Source organism: Chaetodon trifascialis, chromosome 15, assembly GCF_039877785.1.
Source record: "Chaetodon trifascialis isolate fChaTrf1 chromosome 15, fChaTrf1.hap1, whole genome shotgun sequence".
Classification (NCBI taxonomy): domain Eukaryota; kingdom Metazoa; phylum Chordata; class Actinopteri; order Chaetodontiformes; family Chaetodontidae; genus Chaetodon; species Chaetodon trifascialis.
In genome coordinates this window covers 14576981-14600059 of record NC_092070.1, presented here as the reverse complement: position 1 = coordinate 14600059, position 23079 = coordinate 14576981, and the positions used below count along the sequence as shown (strand labels likewise).

Here is a 23079-nt window from a genome sequence, read left to right as displayed (position 1 = left end):
AAGCTAGCAGCAGCCCCCCCACCTATGTCTCTTTCTCTTTCCCCCTCTCTCCCTTCCTTTCCCTCTCTTTTACTCTCTCTCATCTTTCCACCGCCGTTCCCTGACAGTAGCTTAAATAGAATGTTAATTTTGACTGGAGGATTTCAAAGCCGAGGCAGTTCCTTTTCATCTTGGTGTGCACCGCAAGTTCACCAACACAAAGTCACTCTGCTCTTCAAAAAGGAAGTTGTTTTTTCCTTCCTGTCTATTTTTTTTTTTTTCCTCCCTCTTCTCGTTCTCTTTCTTGTGTCTCTTCTCAAAAAAGACACAAGACATGAGACTCTGGGAAAAGCAGCATTTCAAGGTGATTGCTGCTGCCATCCAAGTCCATGACAAATGTGAAATGCATTTTCTGTCTGATGCGTCATTTTGTGGGACCAGCGAAATAAAGCAAATCAGTATTTTTTGTTTCTGGCAACAGGTTGATTGTTTTACTGCATCACTTGTTTCAAATATAAGTAGAGAAAAGTATATATAACTTATATACAAGAGCAGATATGCAATAACTTTTTATGTGTCGTCTGTTGTCCTTCTGCCACTTGTGCTGATTTTCTATCAATCCTGGACATACATGAGGATCAGTCCAAATCAAGAATTACAGTCCTAAATGTAACTTTTTTCTCACCTGCAGTTAATTGCAGAGCTGCAGACATCTGTATGTGACTCAAAGGAGGAGGCTGTTCGTCTGCAGCAGGCATTGGAGAAGCAGCTGGAGGAGACGAATGCTCGATGGGATGAGGAGAGGAGGACGTTAACTCACCGTGCCGATGAGGCCAACAAGGTCAGTGATGGGCACCTGGAAGACCACTCACTCAATCCTACTGAATTATTGCGTTTATCAACATTAATGAAACAAAATTACCTCCTGTATTTTTTCCCTGTTATATGAACGCAGAAAGTATACAGGATGTTGAAAAATGCCGCTCCTCTATCCATCTTATGGAACTTTTTAATGAATTTGCGGAGTCCAGAGCAATGTTACTACATTATCAGAGCTCGCTGCAGCATACTATAGCTGAACCATCCAAAATCTAACATTAACTCCGAGGGCGAAAGTTATGGTGCTATACAGTATCATCTAGTAACACATCATCAGGCAAGATGCATCAGGATCTGTCTGATTCTCAGCTGCGGACAATAATTGATCAGTCACATTCTTGCTGATTTGCAGTAATCAATCAGAGCAGCTTGTCACAATTTTGTGAAAAGAAGAAAAGTAACTTCTCAGACTTTAAAGGAAAAGCACAAAATTAGTCCCAAACAGGCGGGATGTGTGGATAACAACTTACTCTGTATTGGGTAAACGGCTGGAGAGGTTTCACTCTGGTGTGCAGTGAGTTGAAATAGTTATTAACCAGCTGGACTCCTGTTTTAACATCAGTGGGTTTGTCACATCTGCATCAATGAATCTGATCAGAGAGTTATTTTAAAAGAGAAAGAAGAGCAGAGAGGCACAGCTCTGCCGCTCCGTCCGCGCCCATAAAACGTGTATTATACAACAGTTTAAGGGGATGGGACTGTAAATCTGAAACACACACAGACTTTTTAATTCCATCCCATAATGCTGTATATAGTTAGATTAGGTTGCTTGATTCAGGCATTGCTTGCAAAAACCCAACTCCCACAACAGGTTTGCATGAGCTGTTTGTTCAGCAAATTTGCAATCTTAGTGCTTTTTTTTTTTTCCTTGATTCTTTTTACTCCAGTAAATACACTTTAATCAATAGTGGGGGGGGGGCTAGTCTGCATTAGCTATTTCTCTTATCTTCCCATCTTCTTAATCTCCTCGCAGTCTTATATACGTCCTGTCTTATATCAGTGGCAAAGGCAAGCATTTAGAGAATGGGGGGGCATCAGTAAACTGCATCCTCAAAAAAGCTTTGTCTGGATTTGACTTTTATAGAGCAGACGGGGGTCTCTTTTCTTTTGTTAGTGCATGGACACAGTTTGTATGCATGTGCTCTGTCATTTTTATGGCTGGTTGCAAACTCCATAGTGTCTTTAAGTGGCTTGTGTGCTCTGTGTCTGGCTGGAGCTTATAAATCTGTCTGCTGCACCCCACGTCCTCAGTCAGAGCCTCTCTATATCATTGCTGCTATTCTCTTTCACAGTTAAACTTTACACTCAGGCTCCTTTATTAGCATTAACTTTTTTATTTCTCACTTTCGCTTATTTCATTAAAACCTGTCCTGCTTCAATTTCATGTGTAGAACAATATTGGTTGACAACATTTTGAGAATAGAACTTTTTAAAATGAGTAGATTAAATTGTTTGTAGTTCATTTTTATCTACTCTTTTCCCTGATCTTCATCCTCCTCCATGCAGATTTCTCTTTTGGACTCACAGGATCTTATATTCTGCCTCTTGCTCAAGCAACCAGACTGGGACACAGTGGCAGTTGACTGGGTGTGGCTCACTATATAAAGAGTTGTTGTGTCTGGGATCAGAACATGTTTCCAAAGACAACCTTGTCTGTTTGTGATTGCAGCTGCCTCATATACTAAGAAGGCAGGTCTGTGAACCTCCCATTAGATCTCCTCTCCTTCCAGGCCCTTGCAGCCCAGCGCACCCCCCACCCCAGACCTGAGATTTCGCCTAAAGCGGCCAGTTTTGCTCTGACATGGCTTACCCTGCACCTAGAAATGAAATATCCATTTTTCTGTTGCTATCCATACATGATTTACAGTAAAGGCTGATGGTGGTTCTGTGCTCCAAATAATTCAGTCCAGACCCTTCACAGAATCTTTGTTGTGACCCAAGCAGGGCTGATAGCTCAGGTGCTCATTCATTCATCTTCAGACTCATTCATAACTGCACATTCACTGTGTTCAGATTGTGATCAACAAAGCTCCAGGAAATCCTTTCCAGCGGGACTGAACGCATGCAAAGACGAGCTACTGACTTTTTTATGCTTAACTGACACAAGTGTCAGTTCAGCGATACTCAGTCGGGATCAGTTTATTTCATGTTTCGTTCCTGTTTGACTCAATGGAGTCCTTGCTTATTCTCAATCTTTGCTCGTTGTCTCGATGGAGGACAAAAAACTGCAGATACATTATTCTTCGATGAAGTCACTAAGTTATATACACAATAATTCATCCCTTACTTATTGCATTTTCTTTGAAATGTTTGTCATTATGTTATTATGTTCCATGTGGACTTGACACTTTGTTGCTTGTAATCTAACTGTACCATGACACACATATGATGTTTCCCCTGCTGTAGGCTGTGTTACAAGACACAGGTCTTTGTATCTGTGTTGGGAGCTGACAAAGGCTTTCTCCTTCCATTATCTGTGTCCTCATTATTATGATCCCCCCTGTATTAACCACCCGCTAATGAGACTCCAATTAAGGGTTGAATTGCTTATTAAAGGCCAGACATAAGGGGATAGAATACAGTCAATGAGGGAAGGGAAGGGAAGGTTGGTCAAACAACAAATAGAGACACATAAAATAATGAAATAAAATGAAGAGTTGGTGGAAACTTGAAAAGCGAGGGAGAGTGAGGGTGAGATGGTAAACAATCAAGGGGATGAAAGAGTGGGCGAGCTGACAAAGGGATGGAGGAAGTGTGAGGATTGAGACAGCAAACAGAAGGACAAGGGAAGAAAGAGGGAGAGAGGGGAAAAAAGAAAGAAAGAAATTGGCGGAGAGCTGTCAGTGGGCCATCGGAGGGAGTGTGTCGCCTGCTGACATTGTTTCCATGCTGCTCACTTCAAAGGGCTCGGATTATGAAGAGCGAGGGGCTTCAGACAATGGGAGGGGAAGAAAATAACATCAAAGTTAGCCGCACATTTGAATCGGGATAATCCCAAAACAGTTGTTCTGAATGCATGCTGCACCAGATCAGATGTCCCTTTTTTTTTTTCCTCCTCGCCAGCCCCGTTCTGCCATTTCTACCCCGAATTTAGCTCCCTCTGTGGCTCTACTGTACTTGTGACTTGTTAAATATGGGTGTTAACTGCAGAGTCCTTTGTATCTCGTAAACCCCTTTTTTTAGAACAAGGGTAGTACAGTTAAGTATGCTCATTATCTGGGTTTTTTTGTATAAGTGATATTTAGGTGGAGGAGTATTTTTGCGTGCTGTGTGTGTGTGTGTGTGTGTGTGTACATATAGACATGAGCGCTCGAGTGTGTGCCTGCTTGGCATGTGTTGTAACAGACAGGGATACTGGCTTTGCATTGGCGGCCTGACTCAGTTTGAATAGCAAATAGCGTAAATGTCAAAGTGTCTGTTGCAGATATGAAGCGTGCAGGGTGGTAAGAGTCTCTGTCCAGATGAATGAGCCAACACACTGGTGGAGCATCAAGTAGCTTTGCTGTGTTGTCTTTCAATAAGAGATTTTTTTTAAGTTAACACTGAAAGAAATGACTCATTCTACAATGGGAAAGAGCTTCTTGTGCTCTTTAGTCTGATTCACTGGAATGTGAATGTAAACTGTGTGCCATCCGCTGCCTATTTCAGGGCCCCCCAACACTATTTTGTCACACTGTTGATGCATCCTGGGCTTTCACTGCTCAAGTCCGGCTATGTCTAACTCAACTCTTGAGCCACTTTTAGCTCATTGTTTTGATCTTCTGATTCATACATAGACTGTATGGATGTGAGATTCAACAATGTGCTAGTGGACTAAACATAAGCACATCCATCCATCAGGAACAGCAACTATCACACACATAGTAAACACATAGAAGTTTTGGAAATTTCCCTTCTAATCTTCCACCTTACTTCCTGCCTTTGTTTCCTATAAATAATTTCTCACATGAAGCTGTCGTCAGTTATATTTAGGTTGCCAATTATCTCATAACAGTAGGCGAGGAAGGAGTGGGCAGTTTTAATGCACTGCAACCAGGCTGGTGTCAAAGGACTGTGAAAGGTGAAAGCAAGATGAAAGCGCTGTATTTGCTTTCATCTGTCCAGTCTATTCATTTCAGGTTAGGAGAATGGGAACCAGTATGGAGGAAGCCAGTGTAGCACGTTGGGTCGTAGCCAGCGTTTGGGTTGGAGGATTATTTACTTCCTCTTGTCATCTGCTTCCCTACATGTGGTGTCTTGGTAAAGTGTCTCCATTTGTGGATGGATTTTGTCTTTGATGAAACAGTGTTTGAGGTAAATGTGAGGTTTAATAGATTATTGGGATTACTTAAGTACATGATTTGTGTTTTTTTGTGGCCACGTGCACAGGGCAGTCGGGTTTGTGTGTGTGTGTGTGTCTGTGTGTGAGTGTGTGTGAGTGTGTGGAGTGTGTGCCTGAAATGTGCAGCTGCCAAATCTGACAGAACTCAAGCCCACATTAGCCTGCCAAGAGAAAGGTACAAAGACACACACACACACACACACACACACACACACACACACACAGGCCTCGTCTCTTCTCTCTCACACACACAACCTATCTTTCCAACTCTGTATCTTCTAACTCTTTTCTGTCTCAAACTCTCTGTCTGTCTTCCCACACACATACACAAGCACACATGCTCACCTCGCCCTGCCAAAAGGGAGAGGTGGCTGGTGAATAAACAATGGCACTCCGCCCATAGTGTCACCCGCCTGGGCTTTGATCAGCACCGCTGTTCCTGCTCCCCACAGCAGTGCTTCCTGTCTTTCTGCCTGACGAATGCTGCCATGCGCATGCACACACATGCGTGCACGCACACACTTATGAATTAGTGTATCATTCTTATAAATGGGCTTACATATACTGTCTCCCACTTTCTCCTCACCAAGTCTTTATCTGTGTCTTTCTGTCCTTGAAACTCGCACACATGCATAGCTTTGAGTTAGTGCCCTCGTCTCTAAATCTTTCTATAGTGTTGCATTTTCTAACATATACCCATATGTGCTCAGTGTTTTGTGCACACACACATACACAGGGATACACACCTTTGATCCAGGCCCATCCAGCAGAAACTTCTGGTGCTAGTCAAAGAGAAGGTCCTATTGTCGTGTCCTCAGGGTGAAGTGACAGCAGACACATTACATAATGCAACAGTGACCATTGTCTCACTGTGTTTGAGGGTGAGAGTGAATATATGAGGTGCTCTGTTCTTTGTACGCCAGACAATGTGGGGTGTACGTTTCTTTGTCAAATTTAGATAGAGTCCATGTGATATAGGTGCTTTGTTTTCATGCGTGCGGAGCAGTAACGAGGGACAAGGCTCACGTGCACACACAGCCACACAAACATGCGCACGTTCAGCGGGGCTAGTTGTAGCAGCTGCAGCATGTGTGTAGTTCTTTAGTTATATATGCATTAGTTTCTGAGGGGGTTGAAAGGATGACTTTGCCTGTGGGAAGGAATGGCAGCAGTGGATCAAGAACAGGTGTGCTGGATACCCTCTGTTGCAGAAGCAAAGAGCTGCTTCAGTCGTTGTGTGAAAGTGTGTGCTCGCGTCTGTCTCCTCCACGTGTGTGTGTGTCTGTCCACGTCCTTCAACACATGTCCATGTTCTTCGTGTCAACCTTGAACTGCACATTTGTTTACTGAAGTTTGTTAAGCCACCTGTGTTTCTGTCACTTTCTTCTTTTTTATGTGCATGTGGGCATGAATACTGCTTTCATGATTTTCATTTTTATTTAACGGTGTGGTAAGATATTTTTCCAATATTAACATTACATTTCTCCCTATAATATCAGCTTCATTGGCCAAGTATGTGTATACATACAATGAAACTGACTGGTCAGAACTGTAATGTACACTAGAATGTGAAAAAGAAGTGTATATATGTATATAAAAATAAAAAATGACCAACAGTCTATATAATATGGAAAGGTTTTACTGTCAGTCCCACTGAGAATCAACACCTTAGTCTATAGCTCTGTGCAGACTGTTTTACACCTTTAGACAAATCTTTGGTGTTCCTGTCCAGTAAATCAAAACAGCCCCTCTGCATATAAAGTTGCTCCCAGCTTACATATTCTGGTTGTACTGCACACTAACTTATTCAGTGTGAAATGGTAGAGAGACAAAGCCAGAATAGTGACTCATGAAATTTTCAAACATTCGCAAGGCAAAGACATTTACATACACTATTTATTTATTTGCCCAGTACAGTATGCGTACACATACAAGGAATTTGACTCTGGTTTTCCATTGCCCTCAATGTACACACACAGGAATAGACATGCAGCTAAGAACAAGGTCAACAAATACTGAACAAGAAACGTAAAGAATGAGAATAGAGTGGTGAGGAGATGGCCAACAACGTAATTAAAAGTCCATGTATGAGGCAAGTATTCTGAGTTGCCCCTTGTGTGGCTGCTTGTGCTCTAGAAGGATTGAGGAGACTTTACTGCTGTCACACCAACTCCTGGTTCAGGCCTATTTTGTCCTTTATATTAGCATTGTATCAGAAAAATGTAAGGTGGAAGACATGGGTCCCTCTGTCTCTTTTCACTCTTTGTATCTGCATACAAATCTACGCTCCCATCTGCCATCATGTCCATTTACGTATATGTTTGCGTGCGTGCGTGTGTGCGTGCGTGCGTGCGTGCGTGCGTGCGTGCGCCTCCACATGTGTGCCTGGTGTTGGCTGATTGATGACTTTTCCGGCTGTGGGCAGATTCCCGGCAGTGTTTGATCCACATATCACAGGAGGTGGAAGAAGCAGAGAGATAACATTCCAGGATGCAACTAGGGGGAACGTGGGAAGTGGAACAGCTCATAGAGGCCGCACTCCATTCACGGACAACAAACGGAAACTACTCATTAAACCACAGGCCTAATGCTAAGTACAAAGAAACCATGACAGCCTAATGTCTTGTGCCTCTCTGTTTGAAGAATCCCACGTTAACATGAATCCAGGCTGTAGGCAGGAGTAGACAAGCCATCATTAAAGCCAGAGAGGGTAAATGGAGCAACAGACTGCTCCCCGACTGTTTTTTGGTCTCTGCTAGCGTTGCAAGTAAACAGTTACTATGGCTGGTCAAACCTCCAAATGTTATGGAGGCCCATGTGCCCACTGATTGACATCACATAGGTGACACCGTTTAAATCTCTGGGAAATGAGGTCCAGAAACACACCTGCATTACCAACTATGGCCATAGGTGTCACCAAAGAGAGAGAAACAGAGATCATAAATCCTTATGTTTCACTCGCATGAAAACAAAGGACCTTCAAGAGGCCTACACAGGGTGTGTTTGATTTCTTCTTCTTCAACATGTACCCGCATTTTAATATTGGGACTTAGTGAGAACAATTAGGCACAACAGGGCAGCTAGAAAACCAAAATAAGGACTGAAACAGCTAAAATCTGCAAAGAGCTTCACAGTGACACATTTAACTGCCTTAACATTTTTTTTAAATTACACATTAATGCAGTCAACAGCATAGAAGGCTGACCTCAGCTGATTTAGTAAAGTAGTCTCAGCTTGCTGCGTATAGAGACATTTTGTTAGCCACTAATCTTTGTAGCAACTTGAACGGCATCCTTTTCAATCCTTAAATAAAACAGGGATCTATGGTTTATTTATTGTTTTCAAGACAAAATACAGAGTTTTTAGCCTGCAATTGTATTTGCAACTTTTACTAAACTTAACATCTATTAAATTACATACTGTTTGATAAACAGAATATATGTAGGTGAGCCCTACAAAGACCCTACACGAAGACACACACACACAAATGCACACGCAGGGCATATGGCGCATATTTCAGAGTTGTTTCCTATTCTCTTTCTACTTTAGCTCACAGCAGCTGAAAGAGACAGAGACGGGAAGATAGAGAACAGTGCGTTCCCCCTGTGGGCATAGCTCAGTTGCAACATGTCTTCATTACCGCGGCAATTGTCTTACTATTTTCATCAGTACTCGGAAAGGCGCCTCCATAACTGTGCCGACATGTGTGCATATTGCAATAGACGAGATAACTGTTCTATTTGCTGTTCAGGAGAGTTTGCCGGTGCAGCCATCACAGTATCTTCCCACCTCAGTGCGAAATCAACTCTGGGAAAAAGTGGTGAAAAGCATCAAAGTACTGAAAGCAAGTCAATTCATACCAATATCAGTGATATATTTCAGAGGGGCTGTCCTGGTCGACTTGCTAAACCACATCTTTTTATTCCTACACACAGCCAGACAGGCAGCAAAGCAAAAGTTTCACTTCTCTAACACCTCAGGAGGGAGACCTCTCCTCCTCCTCCTCCTTCTCCTCCTCCTCCTCCTCCTCCTCCTCCTCCAGCTTCTCTCTTACACTCACTTCTTTACCTTTCCCACAGTCCTTTGATAAAAGTGCAGATAAAAGAGAGTCTGTGCTCATCTCTCTGGCCATCCACCTCTCCTTGAGGTTAGCACCTCCTTTATTATTTACTATTAGATCAGTAGAAATACATACACACACCGCCTTGTTCTACTAAAGCTGGTGTGTGTGTGTGTGTGTGTGTGTGTGTGTGTGTGTGTGTGTGTGTGTGTGTGTGTGTGTGTGTGTGTGTGTGTGTGTGTGTGTGTGTGTGTGTGTGTGTGTGTGTGTGTGTGTGTGTGTGTGTGGGCGCAGTCCACATACTGTGTCTTTGCTTATGTACGTCTGTGTGCTTCATGCCCCTTGTGTATCTATCTGTTCTTACCCTTTTGCTTGTATGTGTGTGTGTCTATGTGTGTGTGTGTCTGTGTGTCTGTGTATGTGTGTGTCCTTGGCTGGAGGCGGTGCAGTGTGAGGTTTTTGCTGCTGTCTGAAGTCGTCCAGCCTCAGTGTCATTAGAGGATCTCTTTAATCCAGACTTTGGGAGAAACTTCTGACAGCACGCTGCAAATAGAAGGCCCCGCCGCACATGCAGAGCAGCTCGGCTCCTAACAAAACACCAAGTTTAAAGAGGCCCCTGGCCTTTTTTCCTCCTCCCACTATTCCCTCCCTTCTTTCTTCTTTGCTTTTTTTCCTGCCCTCTGTTGCTTTTACTTCACCCTAGGGAAACATGCTTGCCTTATCTGCGCAGGAGGACCACCCAGGAAAGATGACTCAGTGGTTGGTGTGTCTGTGCGCCTCTGTGTGTGTGTGTGTGTGTGTGTGTGTGTGTGTGTGTGTGTGTGTGTGTGTGTGTGTGTGTGTGTGTGTGTGTGTGTGTGTGTGTGTGTGTGTGCATACAACACTGAATTGCACATTCATTTGACTGAGTGTAGCACTCACATTTTTAGAACTTTTGCTGTTAATATTAATGCATGCCTATACCTGCATGGATTGCTCTGAGCGGTGTTTGTTGGTGCTTGCGTGCGCGTGTGCCTCGCTAATCCTTTGAGCCAAAGTTTGGAATGAAAGGCAGAGGCGCATTGCTGATGGAGAGGTGAGAGAGGCCTTCAAGCTTCCCCGACTGTGGGACTGTGCAGCAGAGGTACACCGCTGCCCCTTCTCCTCACCCCAGCCACGTGTTTTTGTCCTTCATGTACCTCCCCTCTTCCTCACTATCTTGCTGTCTCTCACCTTTCTGGACTTCTTTCTCTCTTTCTGACATCACATATCTGTCTTATCTTCTCAAGCCTCTTGCCTTGCATTTTGTTTGCTTTTTGCTCCTTCATATACCTTTCTCTTTCATTCTCCTCTCACTCCCCTCTCCCCCCCTGCCCCAAGGAAATCTGATTTCCCCCTCTTCCTGGCCTGTTTGCAATGATCTCAGTCTGCATGGCTGATAAAGACCATATCGCCCTGTGCATCTGGAGACACTTAAGCAGGTTCCTCTACACATGGTCATTCACACACCTTCGCACACTAAATACTATAGAGACAACCAACATCTTGAGTGTTAACGTGTGTGCCTGTAATAGATGTGTCTGTGTATATATACAGAACAGATCAATTATATATTGAGAAACAGCTGTTCATTGTTGTTTGAGGTCTAGCACTGGATTAAAGTCAAAGTGGCGTTCACAGTGTATCAGGAGGGCTGTGCAGGTGCTCACAGGTGTCTCCATTGTTCACTTCATGTTTTGTTTTATTGTTTTCAGTAGTCTTTTTCATGAATTAATATCTGTGCCTGTCAGCGTTAGTGCGATATCTGTTGCTCTATGCCTAAAAACAGCCCTCAGTACTGTATAATACAACTGTCACGTCTGACAGTGATAATGACTAAATATTTCTGAGGCTCTTTCTGACTCACAAAGTGCTTTCATTCATCAGTAAAATCATCCCGCATGATTCTATTAATGAAGCGACAATTGTTGAACTTGAACAGAGTTGTTTTGAGCACATCAGATACAGAACCCACATGAAAGAGGCGAACACGTCACCAGTGAGGCCCACTAGTCAGCTTTACTTACCGGAAAACCTGGTTCAGAGATGCTGTGTCACAGTGCGGGGAATTAGAAGTGGGTTTAGAAAGAGGGGGTGGGGGTGGTGGTGGTTTGTCAGGGTCTCGCATCATCTATGTCAGCTTTACTACAGCCTAAAAGGACGGATGTAGGTGAAGGTTGGCTCACAGTTGGAGAAGTGTTCGAGGGAGGAAGGGTAAGAACTGCGGCTCTTTATGTGCATGGAAGTACCAGCTAGGTAATCCACTGATACACAACAAGAAACACACTCTGTTAAGTAGAGTACAGCAATTTAATATTTGTGTGTGTGTGCTAAAATTAAGCGTAAAATCTGAAAACACAAACATCAACGTCAGCAGACTACAACATCTTGTGATACTCGCCGTCCTTTGACCATCAATAAGGAAAGATGGAGGAAATCTTACACTCACATGCTTTGGTCCATACAATCAGAAAGCTCGTGTCAATGGTGTCAGCCGCACTAAAAATGCCTCTCCAGTGTCATCGAGCCTTTTGATTCACCAATAAACAAAATGAAATGATGAAATCGAAGGCAAGGGAGTGTGATGGGATCGTGACTGGTTAAGAAATACCCTGATTAATAGGATCAGCACGCTGGAAACCAGCTGCCTTTCATGCTGCAGAGCTAAAACTGACCTCAACATTCTCCGCGATCATGATAGTCGAGTACCGTAGAGAACTCCCTCTGCCAGAGGCCTAGATTAGCCACCGCAAATAAAGTTGATTCGCTTGCATCATTATGGCTCAGGTGTGGGTTCGCACGGTGCTGCAGACTTGACGTTTCGAATTATTAAAAGAAAATCATTACACGTCAAAAAATGACTTTTTAGCTGCTGTATCTCACAATCTGACTGGCAACAGAAGTTTCGGCTGTGTTTTTGTGTTGCACGTTCCTTTTTAGTCGGCAGTTCTCGGAACGTTGCTCCCCAGAAGTTCAACCTGGCCCTGAAGCCTTACAGTCCATGTGTGATTTATGTCAGTGTGGTGGGTTGTAGATCAGGCCGGTCATGCCTATCACCTGGACTGTGTTTCCCTCAGCTCTGAGAATCAATGAGGCAACACCTGGCCCCCTCACTCAACTCCGCTCAGGATATTGATGGTAGCCAGTACACTTGTTGGAGGCATTATGTGTGCATGCGTGTGTACGTGTGGTCACAGTGTAAATGCGTGTGTGCGCTTTTTCTTTTTTTTTCCAGGTGTGTGTGCGTGCACGTCACTCTCTCTGCTTTTCATACAGACTAATCAAAGACGAAGCGTCCACATGTGCACTCAAAACATCTGGTTCTGCATCGCGTACGGGAACTTTGCCTTTCTTTCCACTGCTATCACTTACAGCGCGCGCACACACACACACACACACACACACACACACACACAAAGTGACTTTTCTTTTTTTCTTTCTTGCCCAAATCTTAGAAAGCAAAATAGATTAAATTCTTCATTGGCACCCTGTGGGGATATGTGATCAACCCAGGTATTGCAGTACATGTGAGTTGGTTTCTTATTGGCTAAATGGATCTCTTATTACCTCCTAAAGAAATAATTATTTTAAAGGAATGCAACTTTACAAAAGCATTGAGAGTTTGCTAATTTCCTAAGCGAGCAAGTCTCTCTTTCTGTATGCCCTTGTCTAGAAATGAGTTTGGGCTTAATGAGGCCGGCTTGCCGGTAATTACTGTCATGACTTTATTATTAGCCTTTTAACACGCAAAAGACTAATCACAGGCAGCATCTCTCCTCGCTGTCCCCCTGTCCCGTCTTCTGTGTCTTGAGTATTCTCTCTCTACGTCTGTCTTGGTCGCTCTCAGTTCCTCTCCTCTCATTCACTTTCAGCCTGTGTCTCTCGTCAACTCATATTTAAGTGTAGATTAGTGTACATCACTGTGCGTCCATTACACGTTAGGCCCCACTGATCTCAAGTTGCTTTTCCTTTTTCCCCCGTCAGTCAGCCGACGACACTGACTGTCTCTCCCCTCCCCCAGGCTCTGCAGGAAAAGGTGGGAAGTCTACAGAGGCAGCTGCACTGCTCAGAGAAGAAGCTTCTTAGCAAAGAGCTGGAGACTGAGGAGAAGGTAATACAGTCACTTTCTTACTCTCCATCTCACGCTGTCTCTTTTTCATGCTTGTCAGACATGTACAAGAGCGGCGGGCTGTCTCTTACTCAACTCATTTGCTCATTAGCGTTGCATCACTCTCTCTCTGCCCAGCGTTTTTCAGCCCGCCGCCCTCAGCCTTTTCATCACATTTCTTTTCGCTTCTTGCCACCTCTGTTTAACTGCTTCTTATTAATCAAGTCATCCTCTTTTGGGTTCTTGCTTCCCCCGTCACCTGATGTCCGTAGCCCCTCACTGCTCGGTTGTCATCCTTACCAGACCCTGCAGGGGGCTACAAAAGTCACCACAGCAATGAGAGATTCCTTTATGCCCTCCCCTCATCACTGTACCATCTCTCATTCTCCTGTTCAGAGCCAAAGATATGCCCCCTTGCACATTTCCCAAATTCCTTGAGATTTGGCTTCAAGAGCCAGCGCCTAGGGCCAGGAATGCCACCACCGCCTGTGTTCAGAGGGAAGCCTGTGTGTGCACACACACCCGCACACACACTCCCCATGGTTCTCCAGAATGCCCTGTAATCAGGCTCTGTTTTGACCTTGACACACACAGAGAAGAAAGCACTAATGACTGCACTCACACAGGAGGCTGCTCTTTGTACGCTGGTATGTACACCAAAGGCATTCATTCTCTCGTGTCCCCTCTGATCCGCCCACTGACCCTTGTACACACTTCACACACTCGTCACACACCTCAGTGTCTGGCCGTCATAAATCTGCAGAAAGGGGTCAGTGGTTTTTAGAAGTCGCTGGTCAATGACCCAGTCCCAGAGGCGCTGCACGTTGTTTCCTATTACTTAGGAGGAGCCAACCCCTGAACCTACCTGGTGTAATGTCACATCACTGCGTGGACAAGGGCTTGGGTCTGCCTTGTTTTAGCTTTTCGTTTGTTTTTTTTGTGGTATTACTGCATGATTGCATTGACCTGAGCAATTATCTCACCTGCAGACACATCAGAGACAATGCACGTTTTTAATTTTCTAATATTTTTGTCTGTTCTAGTGAGTAAAACATTTGTGTTAAATAAATATTCATGCATACCAAAAACAAAGAGTTGCTGCTGAGCGCTACTGTGTGCACTAACATTGATTATTTATTTATATAAGTTTACACATTTTTGATCTCTCTCAGTAACAAGGAGATGCTACTGTGTGCTGATACTGATACCAAACGTGCTGCGTTCTGGTACAAAATCAGCAACATTAGGATTTAAATCAGGCAATATGTTGAAGCAAAGAATGAGTAAACAAGACTGAGAATCTGACTAAGCATTTGGTATCAATTTTAGGTACTTGAGTTCTTGATTCTCTGCCACAAACACATTTCACTAATTTATCACAGATTGTGCTGCTATGTCAAAGTTGGCAGCAAAGACACAAACAGGAAGTGTGCCATAGTCGAATAAGAATGAAGGAATCTCGATATATCAGCCAAGTCGGAGCTAAAAGTGATGCCTCAACAGATTGGACAGCCAAGGCAGGATCTGGAAAGATGACATCTGAAGCGCACGGCTGTAGTAAGAGTTTTAAGGGGCAGCAACTAATTTTTCAACATAAACATTAGGTCTTCATCTGAGTAAGAAGAGGCAGACTTTTAAAATGTCTGCACCCAGCTTATAGCTGTCTCTCATAGGATGCACAGGTTCAAGTCAATGCCATAGCGCGCTATAAATCATCAAATTACCAAGAAAACAATATAGAAACATCATAGAAAACAAGACAGAGTTATCTCTTCAACCATTCTAGAAACAGTCTGAAATTCTTCATTTAGCCCATGTGGTTAAATTGTGCTCATTTTATAGATCCTTCACTTATCAATGATCACAGGTGCTCAGTGGGGAGACAAGTCCTCACTGTAAATGTGTGCTGTGAACTCTGATTGGTGCTCTTCTTCTTGGTCACTGGAGTCTGCTGGTTGCAGCGATGGATCAGTGTTGGTTGATGTTGTTTCACCTGTGCCTAACATCGTCCTTCTCCTAACTTTGCACACCCATTGTCACTGTCCCTTGGTTGAGGTCAGCAGGTTCAGTGTCTTGCACAGAGCTACGTGTGTGTGTGGGTGTGTATGAACACCCCTTTCCTTTGCCAACAAGTCACAGTTCTGCTCCCTGTCTGAATCACATATTTACTCCAGCCTCCTACCCTGCTCTCACCTAAGGTCAAGTGCATGGTTTCTGTAGACAAACCGCCCTCCTACTGTATGTTTTTCGGTGGTGCGTGTGTGACATCATTTGTGCATCTGCATTCACGCGTGCACACTGGTTCATGCATGCATTGTTCTTTGCGTATGATAAGAAACCTCCACTCTGTCTCCTCATATTAATATTGCCCTCATTTATCTGCCAAGACTTGTCTTTGTAATCTGATCCCTCACATGCAAAAACAGCCTTTCTGCCCAGACTTCACACAGATGTTGCTCGCCTTACACTCGCAGGGCCCTCGCAGGCTCCCCCACTCTAAAATGGTGGATCAGCAGCTCACTGTGTGGTTCAATTCTCCTTGAAGAGAGGAGCAGAATGTTGAAGAGTACAGCTCTTTGGATAAATACATAATGAGACAGTGGGCTTGGTGAACTGTACACGTTTCAGAGATGTATTCTCCTGCATCATGGGAACATGGTAAAATGAAAAATAAATCATTTCTGTAGTTGTTTTCAGGATTGGTGCATACATAAAAATGCAGAGTTGAGCTTTGCTTCGCTTCTGTAGGCTCACTCATTTTCCTGTGTGCTGTTTTTGTTGAGGCGCATTACATCAGCAGGTACCAATCCATCCCATAGTTGTAACAACTTCACTCAGATCTGTAGCCACTTCTAATCTCCTCCTGCCTTTTCCCTCCCTTTTTTTCACTTTTGTGGAGGGGTTTCTTTTTTCCCTCTCGCAGCAAAGCGTTTTTGAATTCAAATCGTTCCTTGGTGAACTCTCTGACTGCCAATTCAGTGGATGTGGAGGTGCAAACTTTGTGAGTGGCGTCATTTTTGATGTACCCCCTTGTTCCTGACAAGGTTTTTGTCACTTTGGAACAAGGGGGGTATATCAAAAATGTATTTCCAGCAGCTACTCACCCCCCAACCTGTCCCACGCAAGCCTGCACACGCACACACACACACACACACACACACACACACACACACACACACACACACACACACCTCAACTTCATTAGCATACATCAAGCTTCCCAACGATGTGACAAACTTCATTTGAACGTTGAAAGTGTTGAGGGCTTGTTCCTTTCTGCTGGCAGCTGTCAAAAACCACGCCATGTGACAGTACCAAACGCAAGGGAAAGTCAAAACCACAATCTAAAGACTATATATAGATGAAATGTTGTCATTTTAAGATGACTGGGAGGGGAAAACGACTGCCGCTCCTCGCAGTCTTCAAAACTAGAGAATCACGCTTCATCAGGAACAAACAAAATCTCTTTTTAAAAAGAGCTGTGGAGATGAAACCTGATTTTTCTCCAGAAAGTCAAAGTCCCTTTTCATTGCTCTGGGAAGCAGTGGCTCACTCCCCCCCACCCCGCGTGTTTCCCTCTCTTTTCTTTCCCGCTCACTGTCATCTGGAGTCCGTCAATGACCAAAACCTCATGGAAGGTTTGATCAACCGTATTGTTCAAAGGCACCCGACATCTGTCCTAATGGTGAGGATGCATTTCTTTTTTTTTTTTTGTCTCGAGATGCCGTCACACGCCTCCTGCCACCTGTCAGAAAAACAAACATGCCTTTGCTGTAAAAAGATGTTGAAAGAGGAGAAAAATGTTTTCGCGAAGAAAAATAGAGATGTGAGAGGAGGGAACTTGGAAGAGGCGAGAGGATGCAAAGCTGAAGGAACAATGTCTCTCAGTAGTCAGACATCTTTGGGGAGTTTGAGAGATGCTCCTGTTTTGAATTTTAATGCCATTGAGAGACAGAGACAAGCCAGAAATTTGAATCGGTACTTTTTTCTGTATCTGTTAGCCTAGCATACGTTTCCACAACAGAAGATGTTGTTATATATATAAAAAAAAAGGCTGCTGCTTCCACCCACACACATTGCATAGTAAACTATGGCAAAGCTTTAGTTAGACATGCTGTGGAAAGATGTGATTGCAAATGCTTTGGTCTGCTATTGTGCAGCCAGAGGAGAAATCTGGTTCGTATGCATTCAGGTTCATGTAGAGTTACAGGACAAAACAAACAGAACACCAGCACTCGCACATGAATAGTCGTCCGATTAATACTTTATACACTTTATTGATGCTGCTGTATATTGGAATTTCCCCTTGTGGGACTAATAAAGGAATAAAGGAATATTGATTTATTGTGGGCAATACATTTATTTATTGTTTAGCCACAATAACGAAGAGGGTTATTCATCTGTCAGTGCTGGTGTCTGTTTATTTTGATCCTTGCCCCCAACCGTCCACCCAATACGCTGTTCAAGATCTGGAGCTGTGCGCTCTGCTGCTTTTCACTAATATAGGTAAACAGCAAGTATTACTAATAACTAATAACTATAACTAATAACTAATTTACATGCGTTATTTATCTATGATGCAATAACGCCAAAGCAAAGCTTATTTTATGATAAGAACAATGCAACTTTTGCAACACAGCCATGAAATATAATGACAAGTGGTATTTTATTGTGCTTTTCTGTCTCACACCAACGGCCACACCAGACATTCAGTGCAGTCGACTAAAAAGTCATTAGGACTCATGCCAGATAGCCAACCTTATTGTATCACATTACTTCTAGTTCGGGCTTCCCTCTGTCGTCGTTTCTAAAGCAAACATTCGTGGCTTGTCTGGTTTGATCAGCCTTACGACTGTATGTACAGCATCCAGTCGTCCTCGTTGCTCTCTGTGAGTCCCGGTGAATATGCTGTTGTAGCTGTGCCCATTCTAATGTATGGGGAGGAAAATGGAGACAGCATTGCCACAAAGGAGCTTGTAATTTAGGCAGAGCGGATCTCTCATTGCTGTGGTGACTGCACCATACATGAACCAAGAATGCAAAACTAAGGAGCGTGGCTTTTGAAGAATCTAGACTTATATTCAGAGTGGTTGGTAAGGGATGTGTTTATTCAGCCATTGTTTATTGCTTCGGTCTGAGGTAGTGGAGTGTGTTTTGTCTTGGCTTGCCATTTTGTTATGACTACAGAAGTTGCTATAGATAGATAGACTTTTTTGAAAATCTGCAATCCCGTAGCTTCAGCTGATTTTTTAACTCCTGGACATTCAAATTAAAGCTTCTGGAACCCGTCACTCTCCAATTATCCTCAGCTTCATTCTCACACTGGGAGGAAAAAAGACACATTTCTGTAAACTGATGGACTCGCGACCCAATATTAGTGTCCCAACACTTCAAAATGAATAGGGCAGAAGGAGCCTGAAAAATTTGGCAAAGTTGTGGCAGACTAATCTACTGCACACTGCGCTGAGACAAAGTGAGCTGCTTCATGTTGGGATCATTTATACTGGAGGTTGCTTTGAAGTGCTTCCCAATCCCTTTCATTGTGCCCAGGAAGATTAATTAGCCAAAGCCAGAACAATCAGTTAAATCCACAACAGGAAAATTATTTTAGGAAAACCAATCTTTCTCCCTCCCCCTCACCTCACCTCATTCACGCTTCCTTCACTTGAAAGACCGGGCTGGTGAGAGGCGAGGTTGGGGTGCGTGGGGATATTCTTAATGTTCGCTGGACTTTGGCTCTGTCAAAGACATTATGGCCGCTTGAAATGCTCAGACTCTCCCCTGGTTACACCTTGAGGTATGCGGGTGAAAACTGTTGCTTTTCACAGCCCCCGTCGATTCCTCGAGCTCTGTTAAACTATTCATCGAGCTCTGGATTAATTGATTCAGCAACTCTTTTCAAAATGCTGTAAATGCTTTTACAGTACTGTAAAAGCTCTGTCTTTGTGCATGCATGTGTGTTGGTGTGTGCACATGTCTGTATATGTGTGTGTGCGTCCATTCATGTGTGTTTGTGGGTAAACGGAGGGGGGTTGCGCTAACCAAACCCTTTTCAACTTCTATAATCAGACTCTGGTTTAGTGGAGTGTAATTTAGCCCCAGACAGACTTCCTCCAGTCCTCCCCAGTGGAGCTAGCTAGCTAGCAAGCTATTGAGCTGCTGCTGCGTTTGATGTGTTCTGCCCTCCACCGTGGCCCTGTCCTCTTCCAAACCCAGCTGTGTAACAGGCCCATAAATGCATTGTGTCAGATCTGGATGCAGTCATCAGCAGCCAGTAGGGGGTGTTATGCAGAGAGAGTCATGCCAGTCTGCGGACCCCCTGTGGAGATGTGAAGGAGCTGTGAAGAGCAAGGGAATACTCCGAGCCATGAATAAAGAGGGGATACCCACTGTGTGTGTGTGTGTGTGTATGTGTGTGTGTGTGTGTGTGTGTGTGTGTGTGTGTGTGTGTGTGTGTGTGTGTGTGTGTGTGTGTGTGTGTGTGTGTGTGTGTGTGTGTGTGTGTGTGTGTGTGTGTGTGTGTGTGTGTGTGTGTGTGTGTGTGTCTCTCCTTAAAGGGAGCTGTTCATTTGGGCGCCACGTCTGTAAGTGCACAAATGTGAGTGTGTATATGAACGCGTAGTGGAAGCACTTATTCAGCAGTTATTAATATTAGTTTACTTGATACTGAGCCCTTTTCCTCACGATTGAACAGCCTTTAATTGTGTCGACATAAAGAGGAATATTTTTAATTCATAAAGATGATGTGAATCCGGATGAAGATTGTACATTTTAAGGTTTATCAGCTATGCAGGTGTTTTTGTGTGTGCGTGGATAATGCATATGCATTCATTAGATGGTTGAATGACGTGCAACATGGATTTGTTCAGGTGTTTCCTCTAAATGGCGTGACGCCGCTGGTCCTGCCTCTGTCTTCTCAGGTGACTGTGGTGCGTCAGGAGTACGAGGGGAAGATCAAAGGTTTGATGCCAGCAGAGCTCAGACAGGAACTGGAGGACACCATCACCTCTCTGAAAGCTCAGGTGAGAATTGACTGCTTGCCAGATGCAGATCAGATACAGGCACGACTAGAACAAACATGCTGACATATTCAATCTGGTGACTTTAGTTTCGAGCATGTTTAAAACTGTCTTGGGGCTAATGTGCTCCCTTTCAACCTGAAAAATGCTCCTCCTGTCTTTTTTTTTAAAACTACATCTGCATTTTTGCGTACGTCTACATTTTAGCATTGTAGTTTTAAACATAACATAATAAAACCACCTGTCCTTTGGTCCAGAGGAGGGGCAAACTCAGGGGGCTCCAGCAAAACAATGCTGGGTCATCTGGCAAAAAAAAGTTTAACCTCGCTCAACTTTTACTGCAATGCAACATGACATCTTCCATATGATGTCATGTTGCATTGCCATTCATATAGAGCAGATCTAGACCATGCAGACGTTGCTGTCGTCTTGTCCTTCCAGTCTTCTGTGTGAAACTTAATGTCCTTTCATCTCTCCATCAGATCACACAGTCACCCCTCGCCTTGCCTCATTCATATAACCATGTTGTTCGTCTGAGCTTTCCCTTTGCTAATATCATTGGGTCCATTTTGACAGTGAATCAGTCATTTTCGTAGCTTTTACAGTGTGAACAAAATAGGATTTTCTGTAATGATGATAGGACCATGCATTGTTTGCAAAAGGCGCTCATCACAAACCCCTGCCTTGTTCAAATAGGCCTACCAAGATCCCATTTCAGCGCACAAACCACAGCTCTGTGTTCGGATATGTTTATAAGATGTAATTCGTGACCAGAATGGTCTCTCCTCTCATTGACGACGTCTTGGGTTTAGCACATTAAAGTGCATTATTTTAACATAGTGAAAAAAAGGTGGGGAGAGTTTGCATGTCTCCAGAGGCATCCGACCACATTTCGGTGGGGTTTTGCGTACACTTCGCCACTGTGAAGTGCCAAATGAAATGCTAGAACTTTCCTGAGGTCTCCCCCACAGAAAGGAATGTACCCTCGGCTCCAGTACGGTAGTCCCAGAACAATAAGGATTCTTTTGGAGCCGTGATTATTCTGCCAGGCTCTAGATGCTGTGTAAATGTAGATAGGATTTATTTTCACTTCAGCCAAAGACACTTCATAAATAAACTCACACTTTGTAGCCAAACAAAAGAATGGCGCTGCCTCCTCTTGCAGCGTCCTAACCTCAACTAACCTGGCTCATGTCCCTATGCGCCTTAACCCCACTGCCCTAATCTCCTGACCCCCAACCCCTGCTGTCCTGACCCCTGGACTCAACAACCAAGCCTTTCTTCCACTTCGCTCACCCCCTCCACCCAAAAGCACAATTGACCCAAAGCCATCATACCTTCTCCACTTCTGGCAAGTTTCTAACTACACCACTAATCAGAGTGAGTCTTTTTTGAAGATTGCTCTGTGCCAAATGTTGCATTGTCTCTCTGTGCTGCAGGTTAACTTCCTTCAGAAGAGAGCCTCTTTGCTACAGGAAGACCTGGATGCCTGTCGCAGCAGGAGGTTAGCGTGATTGTTTATCTTGTAACGAAATGTGTGTGCATACGTGCCTGTGCAGAGTTCACATGGAAGTTTATACCTCTGTAGAGTACAATGCATGTATGTGTGTGCCTTAGTGTACTTCAGATGGTGAGTGTAGTAGTGAAGTATGAACATTCAGAATTGCTCATTGGCTTGCAGTGTACTTTGTAGTGCACTATTAATGGTGCAGATCTTGTCTTTGCCTATGACAGCTTCCAGTCCTGAGGGCTTTCATTTGCCTCCCATCCATCATACTGTAAGAAGCGTTTATGTCTTTATGAAAAGCATCTATACATCTGCAGCGATAAGAGGCCTTGTCAAACGACGCTGCCGCTCACATCTCTGCAAACATCTCTCAGGACTGTCAGTCACACACATCACAGTAAATAACCAGTTATTTCACTGTACTCCACCTCGCAACTTAAAGTGGCAGAGACGTTGAGGATCTCAAATGAACAGTCAATCAGAGAGAGTTAGTTTAAACGTGTTACTCTCTCTTTAACTCTCTTTAATGTCAGTGCACATGTATCATAATGTCAGTTTAATGGTTTTATGCTGGTTTAAGCCAACTCTTTCTGTACAGGTGACCAGAGAAGAACAACAGCCTGACCCTCCAGCGGGATATGAAGGATTAGACGTCCAATCAGATGTGAGCATTACTAACTGTTCTAAGTATTTTACACACCTGTGATGCCACTGGACCAGTCATCTTTTAGTTTGAAGTACTGTGGTCTCTCATGATTTTACTATCATATGAACTATTTATTCATTGTCAGATTTTAGTTTTGCTCTGTCTTGTTGGAAAAAAATGATATTTTTATGTTCACAACTGGTTACATTGTTATTTTTTATATCATTTATATCATTAAGTCGGCATTATTGCTATTGATATTTGATATCAATTGTCACATTCTTACCAAATTCCATCGTTTTTTTAATAAAAAGGATTTTCGTCACTTTCTGTTGTCATGCTTTTTTTTCTTTCTGAGCATATTTTCATCTTCAAATACCTCATGATTAAGTCCTCAATTAGGGGAATTTGCACTGTAGCCCCTCTTTTTAAAATGACCACAACATGCATGTTAACCAAGATTAGCTCTGTAACTTTACACTAAAGTCAAAGACCTTGAATTCCCATCTCCCCCATCGCTATTAAGCATTGCCTTGGTGCTC

At 43.6% G+C, this 23079-nt stretch overlaps 1 protein-coding gene across 1 annotated transcript in view; it reads left to right on the top strand.

Moving 5' to 3' along the window:
• Positions 1–22861, top strand: part of cep112 (centrosomal protein 112) — a 94018-nt gene extending 71157 nt beyond the window's left edge. The window contains exons 23-27 of the mRNA XM_070980948.1: positions 671–820; positions 13279–13368; positions 20286–20387; positions 21824–21888; positions 22490–22861. Coding sequence (XP_070837049.1) covers positions 671–820; positions 13279–13368; positions 20286–20387; positions 21824–21888; positions 22490–22493 — 411 coding nt within the window. The 3' untranslated portion in view covers positions 22494–22861. The remainder of the gene's footprint in view (positions 1–670; positions 821–13278; positions 13369–20285; positions 20388–21823; positions 21889–22489) is intronic.
• The last annotated feature ends 218 nt before the right edge of the window (positions 22862–23079 follow it).